General features: G+C 42.0%; 1 protein-coding gene across 1 annotated transcript; it reads left to right on the plus strand.

Annotated features, from left to right (window-relative positions):
• The first annotated feature begins 5,261 nt into the window (after positions 1 to 5,261).
• On the plus strand, positions 5,262 to 9,627 carry s1pr5b (sphingosine-1-phosphate receptor 5b). The gene is made up of 2 exons (XM_084041576.1): positions 5,262 to 5,348; positions 6,558 to 9,627. The coding sequence occupies exon 2, from the start codon at positions 6,770 to 6,772 to the stop codon at positions 8,000 to 8,002; it is 1,233 nt and encodes a 410-aa protein (XP_083897702.1). The 5' UTR covers positions 5,262 to 5,348; positions 6,558 to 6,769; the 3' UTR covers positions 8,003 to 9,627.
• Positions 9,628 to 12,228: the final 2,601 nt, after the last annotated feature.

Consider the following 12,228-nt stretch of genomic DNA (forward strand, 5'->3'; position numbering starts at 1 on the left):
GGAGGACCCCCTGCCACTGCAGCTCACATAAAATGCCGTAACTCGGGCTAGGAGCGTCCGGGAGAGCCGCGGCCGGTACCTATTCGTCCGCCAAGGCAACGCGGACACCCCACCCCTAATTTCTCACATGGCCCTCTTCTAGCGCCACCTTCAGGCCGCTTTTCACAACACATTTTTGCCCACTACTCCTACAGTTTTGCCCCTAAAAACACGCAAATTGCTACACACTACACAGTATGTGTACACTCATGTCATCAACATGCCTGCCACCACATTTCTTAGACCACCAAACAAAACTATACATTGCCCACACAACTAGGAACCAATCGCCGTTACAGCCCTCTTCTGTATACATGTGACCTACGGTCGCTTATCTCCCGATTAGGGAGTCTTACTGGTATTTGTCCAGGAGTATATAGATTTTGACTCAAGTACTGAGGTTGAGTACTTTGTCCACCATTACACACACACACACACACACACACACACACACACACACACACACACACACACACACACACACACATATATGATCATTGTTTTGTTTCTATCCAGGATGTCATCTATGCTGTTAACAGGGTAATTGTGCTGCCAACAGGGGGCCATTTCCTCTGAGAATGGAGCTTAGTTGTGAGTTACTGCTTATGTATTTCTCTCTCTCACACCAATCGCAGGGCCAGAAGAAGACAAGCACATCCTCTGGTGTAAGCCATCTATTTTTTCCTCCTTAACTCATCACTCCCTCTGAAGCCAGCACGCTCTTGCGAGCACTTCAAAAGAAACAGATCCTCATAAATCGCCCTTGAACGACCCCCACACTGCGACAAGTGGGCTGGAAAAATCCAAACAAACATTGCAACGCTGACGAACGGTCGCACCGTCTTAGGTCATATACAGTGCAACTGTAAACCCAGTGAGCGATCGGATGCTGGAAAGTAAACATCACACTCCACTGAGGATGTATTGAAACATAGAAAGAGGTGGAGAAAAAGAGACCCATGCCTGATTTATTCTTGGTTGTTTGCCATGTCGCGCACCGACAAAAGACAATCTACTAGCTCATACTAAAACACGTGCATATGTGCTTGCGTGCATGCATGCATGCGTGTGTGTGTGTGTGTGTGTGTGTGTGTGTGTGTGTGAGAGAGTGTGTGAGAGAGAGAGAGAGAGAGAGAGAGAGAGAGAGAGATGCATTCAAATGCCACCAGTTGGGCAAGGAATGTTTTCTTATCATCATTGACCTGGTCTGGCCAGTTGGCTTGTGAGACTTATCAGTGGATAGCGACTGGGGATTGTTTAGTGAGAGAGTGCAAGAGGAGTGATAGCCTTAGAAGGAACCCCTTATGTGTTTGAGGTGATGGAGAGTAGTATGCCAGGAAAATACTTCTCTAATGATGTTTTTTTAAAGCTTAACATGATGTTTTTTTTAAAGCTTAACATACCAGGTCAAGGTCTAACTCACTAAAATCCTAAGCACTTGGAAATGAATGAAACACCCCATTGTAATGAAGGGCTTAGAGTTAAAAGTTAACATTATTTTTTACCGTTGTTTTATTGCATTGGCAGGTCGTATGTGGGGCAGGTTCATGGGTTGGATGGAATCCACTCTCAGAAGGTAAAATAAAAACCACAGTACAACCATTAGTTATTATGCTCTCGGTTCTCATACTGTAGGTGGTCCTGAGTTCAAAGTTTCAAATTGCGGAAGGTTTCCACTTTTGACAAACGTAGTCTCTCCACCCTCTTCACTCTGTCTGCGAATATCAAGAACATACAAATATTATCACAAGAGTCGAAAGTTCCGGCCACGAGCTGCTGCCAGCCTAGAGGGGCCATTATGACCTCACTTCCTGTCTAACCAAACGCTATAGAGATGGCAGGCTGCTGGAGGCCAATAATAATACCCTCACTCACCACAAATAGATCCTATTGGGCACATAATGGAGCCATCAAGGTCATGGTTACATACCTAAGAGCCGCTGGCTCAGCTGAAAGTAGTCTCCAGGCTGAAAGTAGAGCATGTGTGGTCAAAAATATAGAGAAAGAGGGAAACCTATCTGGCACGGCTTTCAAGTGCTGATGTATAGAATGTAGAGTTGGGAAGGTGGTTAATATTAAAAACATGGAGAAATTTAGAAGGCAATGTAGAAAGACTGAACCACTTAAACCCTATACCTGTACTCTATGAACCGTGTACTTTATTTGACCAGGGTCGCCCAGGGGTCTATACTCGGCCCCCTTCCTTCTTTCCGTCTACACCAAATGTCTATGCCGAAAATAGCCAATCCGCAAGCTCACCACGTGTCATGTGTTCACTGAATGTTGCCTAGTAGGGTTCATGTGCCTAAGGAAACCACGGAAAGAGACTGAAAGAAAAATATGAAAATTGCGACAGATGAGAAGCACATAGAGCTAATGACTCTAAATTAAAGCCAAAAAAGACAGCTAAAAAACTATCAGACGAGACACAGAAACAGACAAAACCACCTAGAATCTAGGTCCTAGATGAAAGAAGATGGCCTGTCCTTCCTCTACAGCATTGGTTCTCAAAGTGGGGGTGCTTGGGGGGGTTACCAGGGGGTCCCCAGCTAAATTAGTTAATATAGCGTCACAATCATAGCAGATATACAAGCTCTTATGCTATGAGCTTGTAGATCTGCTATTTTTGAAAAATCCCTGGCACAAAATATTTTTACGATGGGGAGTACACAGCCAAATACATGTCATTTTGGGGGTCCTGACATGAAAAAGTTTGAGAACCACTGCTCTACAGAGTAGCGAGTGTTGTCTGTCTGTTAGATCACTCATCCCAGCCCAAGACCCCCCTTTCCTGTTGGAGTCTTTGCTGTTAGGGCATCTACATTCACCCTAACAGGATATTACTCTTTATGACCTCCTGATACAGCTCCCCTCCTGCTCCCACTGCGGTAGGCACACCGGGGAACAGAAAGAAAAACGCATGACATCTTCGCTGTCGGCCAGAAACCTCTTATCTCCATATTCCAACTTTTTGTGTTTTTTTGTAAATAAATGCCCTACTTGATCATGCTACAGCGTCACACGAAGGCATCAAAAGTAGCAGATCCGCAAGCTTGTAGAGCTTCTGCTACTTTTGCTATTTTTTCATACATTCTCTCTGTCAGTCTCTCTCTGTCTCTGTCTCTCTCTCTGTCTGTCTGTCTCTCTCTCTCTCTCTCTCTCTCTCTCTCTCTCTCTCTCTCTCTCTCTCTCTCTCTCTCTCTCTCTCTCCCTCTTTCAATTTGAATGCAATGCCCAGAGCATTTTTTTTTTAATGTAGGCTCCAGCTATTGTGAATGTTTCATCTGTCTATGCACTGAACTGTGTCAGTATGTCAACAGCTACCTACCTACGCTTAGCTGACATTAACAGAGCTAAAAGGCTTGGCTCTTGACCCTGCTGGTCGACACACACACACACACACACACACACACACACACACACACACACACACACACACACACACACACACACACACACACACACACACACACTTGCATGCGCGCACACACAAAGAAAGAAAGAAAGAAAGTAAGATGTAGATACACACAGAGCAGCAAAAGGTCATCCTTTCATTCTTTTGGGATGATCAGGTGCCTCTGCTAACGACAAACAGACATGTGGGGCAGGTAGGTTCTGTATTTGAATAGGGTAAAATGTCATGGCAGCTACCGGATCAGAGCAGGATTTTCAACTGTCAAAAAACTGTCATCTAAAAAAAATCCTTTTGATGACCCAAAGCACTGTATTGTTGAACTGTCATTATCTCCTCTCATATTCATAGGTTCTCTCAAGTGCTTTTGTGATCCTAAATGAATAAGTATGGGTAAAGCATTGTCTGAGTGTACGCTTATGTGTACAGTATCTGCGTGCACATGCATGTTTGACTGCATAGCGCATAAACAGTTATAATAACACAGAATATGATGTGTTCATCACAGTAGGAACATATGTATAATCTTTCCTGTGGTAATTAAGCCCAATTTATGGCCTTCATACGGCCGCGTCGCTCGCCGACAATAACTTTTTCAACTTTCAACTGAAAAACAGGTGACACGATCAGCTACTTTTTCGGCAAGCACCACCAGTAGGCTATAAATTAACCTTTACACTCTCTCGTTTTGTTTTGTCCTGCAAAGCTGCAGGGCTTGGCAGATCAGCTGGTGCATGTTCGAGCATGTTGTCTGCTACTGACAAGCTCTGGGAACTCCATCAGTGCTACATAAACCATGTGAATCTCCCACGCACACATGCGCACACATACACACATGCACTTGATTACTCTGCAAAATCACATTATCAAAAACTGATGATTATGAGATTTTGCTGTCCCGGATAAAAAAAGAAATTGCACATTAAATAGTTTGGCAAGGTTTGATGAACACCTGCAAATGTATGCAGCAAAACAACAGACTTGCTCATCATTCGTAATTACGAAATACTGTTTGAAATACATTTAGTGACGCCCTGGTTCCCATTCCTGGCAACACTTTAAAATGTCCATGTTATTCACTCATATTGTTCCCAAACCGATGACGATCAAAACGTCCAGTCAATCATATATTTGTGACGCAAGTAATATTGCATTACGGTAAAATTATGGATTACTGTGTCAGTAGACATCTGCTGCCTGGAAGTTGATAACAGAATGGATACATGCAAGTGGATTATTTATCATCTTCTTCACACGTAATGACGTAATTATTCATAATAGCAAACGTGAGTAAAAGTGTCACATTAAACAGCCCTAGGGTGGGGCTGGGGAGAACTTGCTTGCAGGCCGGATCTAGCCTGCGGGCCGCCACAGTAAAATCATCAGTGTTCATTTATCCTTGTGTAACTCTGAGAGTGTAGAGATATAGCTAAATGGACCCATAATGAACATTAAGATTTGTACAGTGTTTAACAGTCGTTGAAGGCTATGGGGATCAGTCTACTAGGCTACTGTCCTGGCTGCAGAATCAGAACAAGCGGAGGAGGGGGGTTGTGTCTTTCTACTCGTGTAGAGAGTTGTACAGAACTCTTTTATGTGAAGCTTGGGGGCATCTGCTGTACTGTGGGTGTGTACATGTGTGCATGTGCATTAGAAAGAACTAAGAAGGAGGGGAGGGAATAAAGATGGAAGAGGGGGGGTGAGACAGAGAGAGTGAGAAGGAGTGGGAGGGTGGGGAGGGGGGTCTAAGACCAACCCCCTATCTGCAGCATGTTTCAACTAAGGTCCTGCCTCAGCCTCTGCATTGTCAGTTGGTCTCTGAGTCAAGGAGTGTGTGTCTGTGGATTGTCCTCACTGATGTCTAGGTGGATGAAAACAATATTACGGTCTTTTCAAGGTACGTCTGTTGTGATGATGATTAGTTCAGTATGTTGTGCCTCCAATGTCTTGAATTGTAGCAGCTGTATATTGTTTGGATATTGTCTTTTTACATTTTACAGTGTGTTATGAGTGGTGAATCATTAGTAAGGGAATTGTTTAATCTTTTACAGTTGCGTGACATTCAAACTTGTGTTTTGAACCACCTTATTTAAATACATCATATAAATGATCACAAAACCATTGTCATTTTTCTTTTTAAAGCAAAATACACCTTTTGGTTTAATAATGAAATAATGAAATAATGAAATATTGCACTTTAGGATACTATCTCACTCAATCACACATTTCCTTAGATAACTAGAAATTCAGCATTCATTAAGTAGCCTAGTGATGGTGGAACTGCAACTTTGTCTGAGTAACTTGGCACTCAGTTGTATTCGCTTACTTGGACAACTTAATTTCCTAAATGTTTGGCAGCAGATTGAATGAGTTAAAGTTTCCAGACTATTTTGTTAAATGCTAGCATATGACTTAAGAAGCCAGCAAAATTCCTCTGCACGACAAGACTCTGAGGAGGAATGTGACCCTAATCACTTGTAATAGCTTTAACAAAACAATTGGATCTTAATCAATATGATCGCTAGTTTTAAAATGTCACTCATCCTGTCAAGAAAGTTTATACATGCCATGGGGTTTGGAGACTGTGTTTAAAGATTGCATAAAAATGCATGTGCATGCATGGGGCACATTATCCAGACTGGGAGCAGAATGGTCATGCAGGAATATAGTGGCTGCATGTGTGCCAAATTACACACACATGGTTGTCTAACAACCTTACCTTATCATGACTGACACATGTTTGCTTTACAAACTGCTTTTAATTTATCCTTAAAAAATCTGGTCAGTATTGCTGTCTCTTTAATATTCTTACACTTACAAATGTTTGTGCTGCTGACATGTTTTATTTTAAACGTGTCACAAATTAATTGCACTTGCAACTGCAACTCAATCAATGTGACCATTCATTTCCTAAAGGGTAATTCAATTACAGACACTCATTCATGCTGCATGAATTTATCAGCTAGTTTCTCAACTATTAGCTTTGCATGGCAATATGCCTCACCTTTAAAATGGCTCTGATATGAAATTTGATGACACTCAACATCAGTGGTCATGCATCCTTTCCATCTGTAACTTAATGCTCTCTTTTCTTTATTTTCTCCAGGGTCTGAGTGCTCTGGCCGATTCAAGCAGAGCTCAAGGGCACCCTCTTCTGGCAAGGAGGAAGTTTTTTCTCTGTCACAAGCTTCAACTAATCTCCCCTATGTGTAGGAGCTAAGCCTTTTTTTAAATACTTGGAAGAGCCAAAACAATGTCACGATCATTGACTTTATAGCTCCAGACTGCAAGCATAAGACAACAAAAGCAACACCAAGCATGGAGGCCTCTCGTGCTGCCCATGTAGGGGCTCCCCCCACCTCCACCATCCCTGCCATCTTCCCAACACCCTCGTCTCCAGGTTACTTGCAGTTCTTCTGGGAGTACCAGGAAAATGCTATCATCGTGGAACACTACAACCACACAGGCAAGCTGCAGGGGGACCGCTACCGCGAGGGGCTCAAGCCTGAGGGAATTGCCTTCTTGGTTGTGTGTGTCCTCATAGTCCTGGAGAATGCTGTGGTTCTCCTGGCCATTTGGAGGAACAAGAAGTTCCACGTGCCCATGTATTACTTACTGGGAAACCTGACCCTGTCGGACCTGCTGGCTGGGATCACATACATGGCCAACATCATCATGTCTGGACCTAAAACATTGAAACTGACGCCATTGCTGTGGTTTCTCCGAGAGGGAGGGGTCTTCATCACATTGGCTGCTTCAGTCATCAGTCTACTGGCCATCGCCATTGAGCGGCATGTTACCATGGTAACCATGAGGCCATACCACGGGGCGAAACGGGGCCGAATGTTGGCCTTGATTGGCGCAAGCTGGGCCCTGGCAGGGTTTTTGGGGGTCTTGCCGATCCTGGGGTGGAACTGCATTCACAGGCTGGACCAGTGCTCAACAGTGCTCCCACTTTATGCCAAGAGCTACATCCTCTTCTGCGTATCAGTTTTTAGTGCAGTGCTGCTGGCTATTGTGGTCCTTTATGTCAGAGTTTTCGGTATTGTACGTTCCAACACACAGCGCCAGAGGCTGGGCCTGTCAGGCAGCCTGCGCAAGGGCCTGGCTAGGAAGTCTGAGAAGTACATAGCCCTCCTCAAGACTGTCACCATTGTCCTGGGTGTCTTCATTGCTTGCTGGCTCCCTCTCTTCCTACTCCTTCTTCTGGATTTTTTCTGTCCTACTCGTGGTTGCCGCCTGCTCTACAAAGCTGATTACTTCTTGGGAGTGGCAATGGTCAACTCTCTGCTCAACCCTATCATCTACACTCTAACCAGTAAGGACATGAGGAGGGCCATTCTACGCCTATTATGCCGACCATGTCTGATGACCAAAGATGGCCAGGTGAAGAGAATGGGGGTGCCGTTCCTCGAGTGCAGTTTCAGTAAGACAGAGGTAGCATCCCAGAAGTTAGAAGGAGGGGTGGAGACCACTATCTCCTCTGGGAACGTCATCACAACACCCCAATCCCCAATCAAGGCCCTCTACCCCAAATTCTTCAAGTCCTGAGGTCTCTCAAGGCAGAGAGGATAATCTGACAGGAGGACAAGCCATGCTGAGAACGCTTATCTGTACAAAGAAAGCACTTGTGGCATTCTCTCATTTGGAGAATAGCCATCAGAAAAGCAGAAGGCCTCTGAATTATAGCATCACCTGGTTATAGCTAGAGGTGTTGGGATCATCAAGTTTAGACAAATGACTCGCCCCAGCAAGTCGGTTATAGCAACGATACCACATCAAAGGACTTAATCATGAGAATGATTACCAAATATCAGGCCAGGTGGAGAAGACTCAAATGTGAACTAAGCAACTTTTTTATATTTGTAGCTGTACAGAAGAATTATCCTACAACGGATTTGCACTGAAGTAATGTCATGATTGACAAGGTAGCTTTGGACTGAACTTTACTGTGGTAGTTTAGTGTCATAGGACACATAGGTTGATGGGTTTTTTCTTTTTTACATGGATCATGAGCCTGTTTTATTGTTAATTTGACATTCATTTTTTGTCCTTTCTTTTTTTGGCACCATCCCAGCAACATGCCCTCGACCCAGAAAGCCCAATTTTGGGTCTAATTGATGGAATGGCACTCTGACACTACACTCTGTGTTCTATAAACCCAAAGACTTTCAAGACTGAACATTCCAATCCAACCTAAGTCCACTTGGATGTTATGGCGAATTACCACACCTCCTTTTGACACTGTTTACTGTGTTTCTTTATTAAAGTGCCAAGGACAAATGGACATAAAACTTAGACTATTGCATTTGTGGACATCGGGATTTCGCTGGCTCGAAGGCCCAATGTGTTCCATACCAGTTATAATAATTTGTGTCTTGTACTTCTATTCATGCAAGGGATATCAAGAACGAAAGAGAGGCGGTCTATCTTTCTTTACACATAAACATGGGGTTTTACAGTACTGTATGCTTGACCTAGAAAACTGTGGCATGGATATGGGAGGGAAAAACAGAGTTTTTAAATGACAGGTGGTTTACCAAAATCATGTTAATCAAATGCCAAGTGGAAAGGCAGTTAGTGGTTTGTGTCAGAATCTGTCCCCATTTGGATTAAATCAACTACAATAACACATTTCACAACATGTCTAAAGTACAAATCTAATGTGAAAGATTGTCAAACCTATATCATAACAAGTGCACATCTGTCACTTCTTTGAGGAAATTAGATTAAAGTTCAAGATCTAATACATTTCAGAGCCTTACATTTAACATTCAAATTAAATTATAGCTGATTAATCATCATCCAGGAGCAAGGGATAAAAGGACAAGAATATGCCTGCTCTCAATAAAGCTGCACCTTCAGGGCAAATACATCAGCATACAGTGCCATTATGAGTTCAAACAAGTCCCCTTATTATATTTCACAAGAAATGAGAAATAAATACTTTATATAACAGTATAAAGCACTAAATGTATTACTTTTACACTCCTATCAATGAAAATACATTTGACATCAAACTGTTAAAAACTGGTCTTTGTACCAAATATGATGAATGAGTTTCTTTAATATTTTGTACCTAAATGATGTATTAAAAATGTAATATTGTAAAATTTCATGACAACTGTATTGTAAATTATATGCATTTTATAATAAAACTTTCACATCTGACTTCATTAATGTAATAATGTGCTTTCTTGTAAGCTCTACAAACATATCTTTACCCTGGGGTCCCTAATTTTGGTCAACTTTAATTTTTATTTCCAAAAATGAATGCCCTATTTCGTCAATCTATAGTGTCACGTAAAAGCAAAATTAGCCGATCTATAAGCTCATACCAATGAAACCAAAGAAAAGTATTAACAAGAGCTTGTGACTCAATGACAACTACCATACATTGTATCCAGGGGAACACAGGTTATTTTTTCCATTTCTTTCTCCTGAATTTTAACAGTTTTGGGCATACAAGGTTTCCACCCGACAGCGACGATATTATGTTCTGTAGGGCTCAAGTGGTTAACTGTGTATTTCAGTTTGTGTAGAAAGAGGTAACTAAGTGTGTTAAACAGTTGTTGAAGGAATGCCACAGGAAACCAACCCTCCTACTTCACATCTGGTAATAGCATTGGCCTAGATACTGAGGCTGCTTTTCTATACAAATTTTGCATGTCATTGCTGCTTCTAAAATCGCACAATGAGTCTTTTCTTCAAAGACAGCCCCTTGACCTATCTTCATACATATTTTGTCAACCTGCACATAAGATTAGCCATCTCAACACTTTGACCTGCTGAAACTCCACACAGCTGGATTTAATGCTGTTCTTCACGGATATTTGTATATCGTCTGTGGACATGTTGAAAAGAAGTTCCTGTAAGTCAATGGGCTGTTCATTCAAGTTTATTCCACACAGCCTTAGCCCATAAACCTTTTCAGGCCATAAGTTTCCAAGTCAAGATATTAGTTTAATGTGGAAACAGTTTATCTTTTGTTATTTCAAACTTTTACAATTTACATACCATCCTAATCCAAATATAAATATGACATATGAGTTGATCATGACCTTATAAATAAAAAATGTAGGATGTCCATTGTCCAAACTAAATACATGTAGTAGTCTAGCAGCTAGACACACAATATTAGCTCTGCAAATTTCTCAATGACAACTGGTTGCACACAAATCCATCGTACTCGGAGAGAAACATGTTGTTCCTCATGGAAGAATTGATTAGAGATTGATTCCACAACTGTCGAATGGCAAGGGATATAGGATCAGATTGTTTCAGTTTAGATATAACGCTCTGTGACTTAAAGCCATTAAAACCAAACATATAAGACAATGTGTTGATAGCATTCACAGGTGTGTGTCTACATGCGTTGTGTCTAGTCTACATGCACACTGCTGTGCCCAACACTGTCTCTTTCTGGACACAGGTCAAAGGATCAGGGAATCCTTCCTGTTTGCTGGCTTCCTTCCTGAGACTAAATCATCCAGCAAAAGATGAAGGGCTGAAAATAAGTCCTGCTTATAAGCTGTCAAAGGACCAGCACCCCTGCTCTCAGTCTCAACCCATTACACAATGATGCCCATTGCAGATGTCCCACCTTTTCTTGCTGTTGTGCTGCTGCACTGCTGCTTGCTAGATTAGATTAGATTGGATTAGATTAGACTTTATTGTCCCAGAGGGAGATTTGTTTTCTCAGCCCGTTCAACACATAAACAAACACGCATAAACACAGGATAGTAGCATACAAAACACAGAAACATACAGGTAAAGACAATACACAGAATCTCCATACATACATTCATACATCCTAGCAGCGCACAACATTGTCAGTGAGGCAGTTTGTTTAAGTCTGCAATGGCAGAGTGGACAAAATTCCTGCTAAAGCAATTTCCTCCCAATTTTAAAGTCCCATATTTCCGTCCAGAGATGACAGTAATGGTAAGCAATGAGTGTCATTTGCTATTGAGAGCGCTAGGGCTGTAATGGCTCTGTCGTTCATCTCTAAGCGTTTGGGTGTGTGGCCAGTGACTTTAGATGCAGTCTGCAAGTTTACAGCCAAAATTAAATTAACTAATTAAATCCTACATTATTTATGTAGGGTGAAGAACTTCTACAATACATAGAGGCAAATTCACCCCCTACCTTCCTCCTCAGGTTCAACATCACAGCAAAAGATTGAATAGCTGCTGCTTGGTAGTGAGGGTGAGGTGGGGACAGGCAGAGTGGAGCTTGTCTAGGAATGTCCATTCAATGTCCCTGTGGTATTAAAGCTAACTTAATTCTTCCGGAATCAAACGGAATAGGAGGCAAGCTTAATCTCTGCTCAGGTGGGCAATTCAATGTGAAGGGAAATAAATGACTTCCCAAAGATGTCACATGATATTATGGCTTATTCATCACAAGTGAGCCATGACATCAATTTCAGTCAGGCATAAGAACTGGTATTTTTTTTAATCTTTCAGTGAATTGGTCTGATCAAGCCCTTAGCTATATGCTGTATTCTAATGCAGTGGTTTTCAACCCTTTTCATATCAAGGTCCATTATTTATTCGGCATTTGAGCCACGGATCACCATTTGATGAATCTTTTAGTCTCTCAGACCCAAGACTTAGAATATTTTGTTATCGTTGGATACAATTTTGTCCACAATTCCATGCTATTGTATGTATTGATGTGGTACCATAGGAGAGATAACAGGCACATGTTGATCAAAATAACAATTATTTCATTAGAAAGTAATGCAGACGTTTAACAATAATTTAACTATGAGA

Source organism: Gymnoscopelus microlampas (genome assembly GCF_963454915.1).
Source record: "Gymnoscopelus microlampas genome assembly, chromosome: 2".
Lineage (NCBI taxonomy): Eukaryota > Metazoa > Chordata > Actinopteri > Myctophiformes > Myctophidae > Gymnoscopelus > Gymnoscopelus microlampas.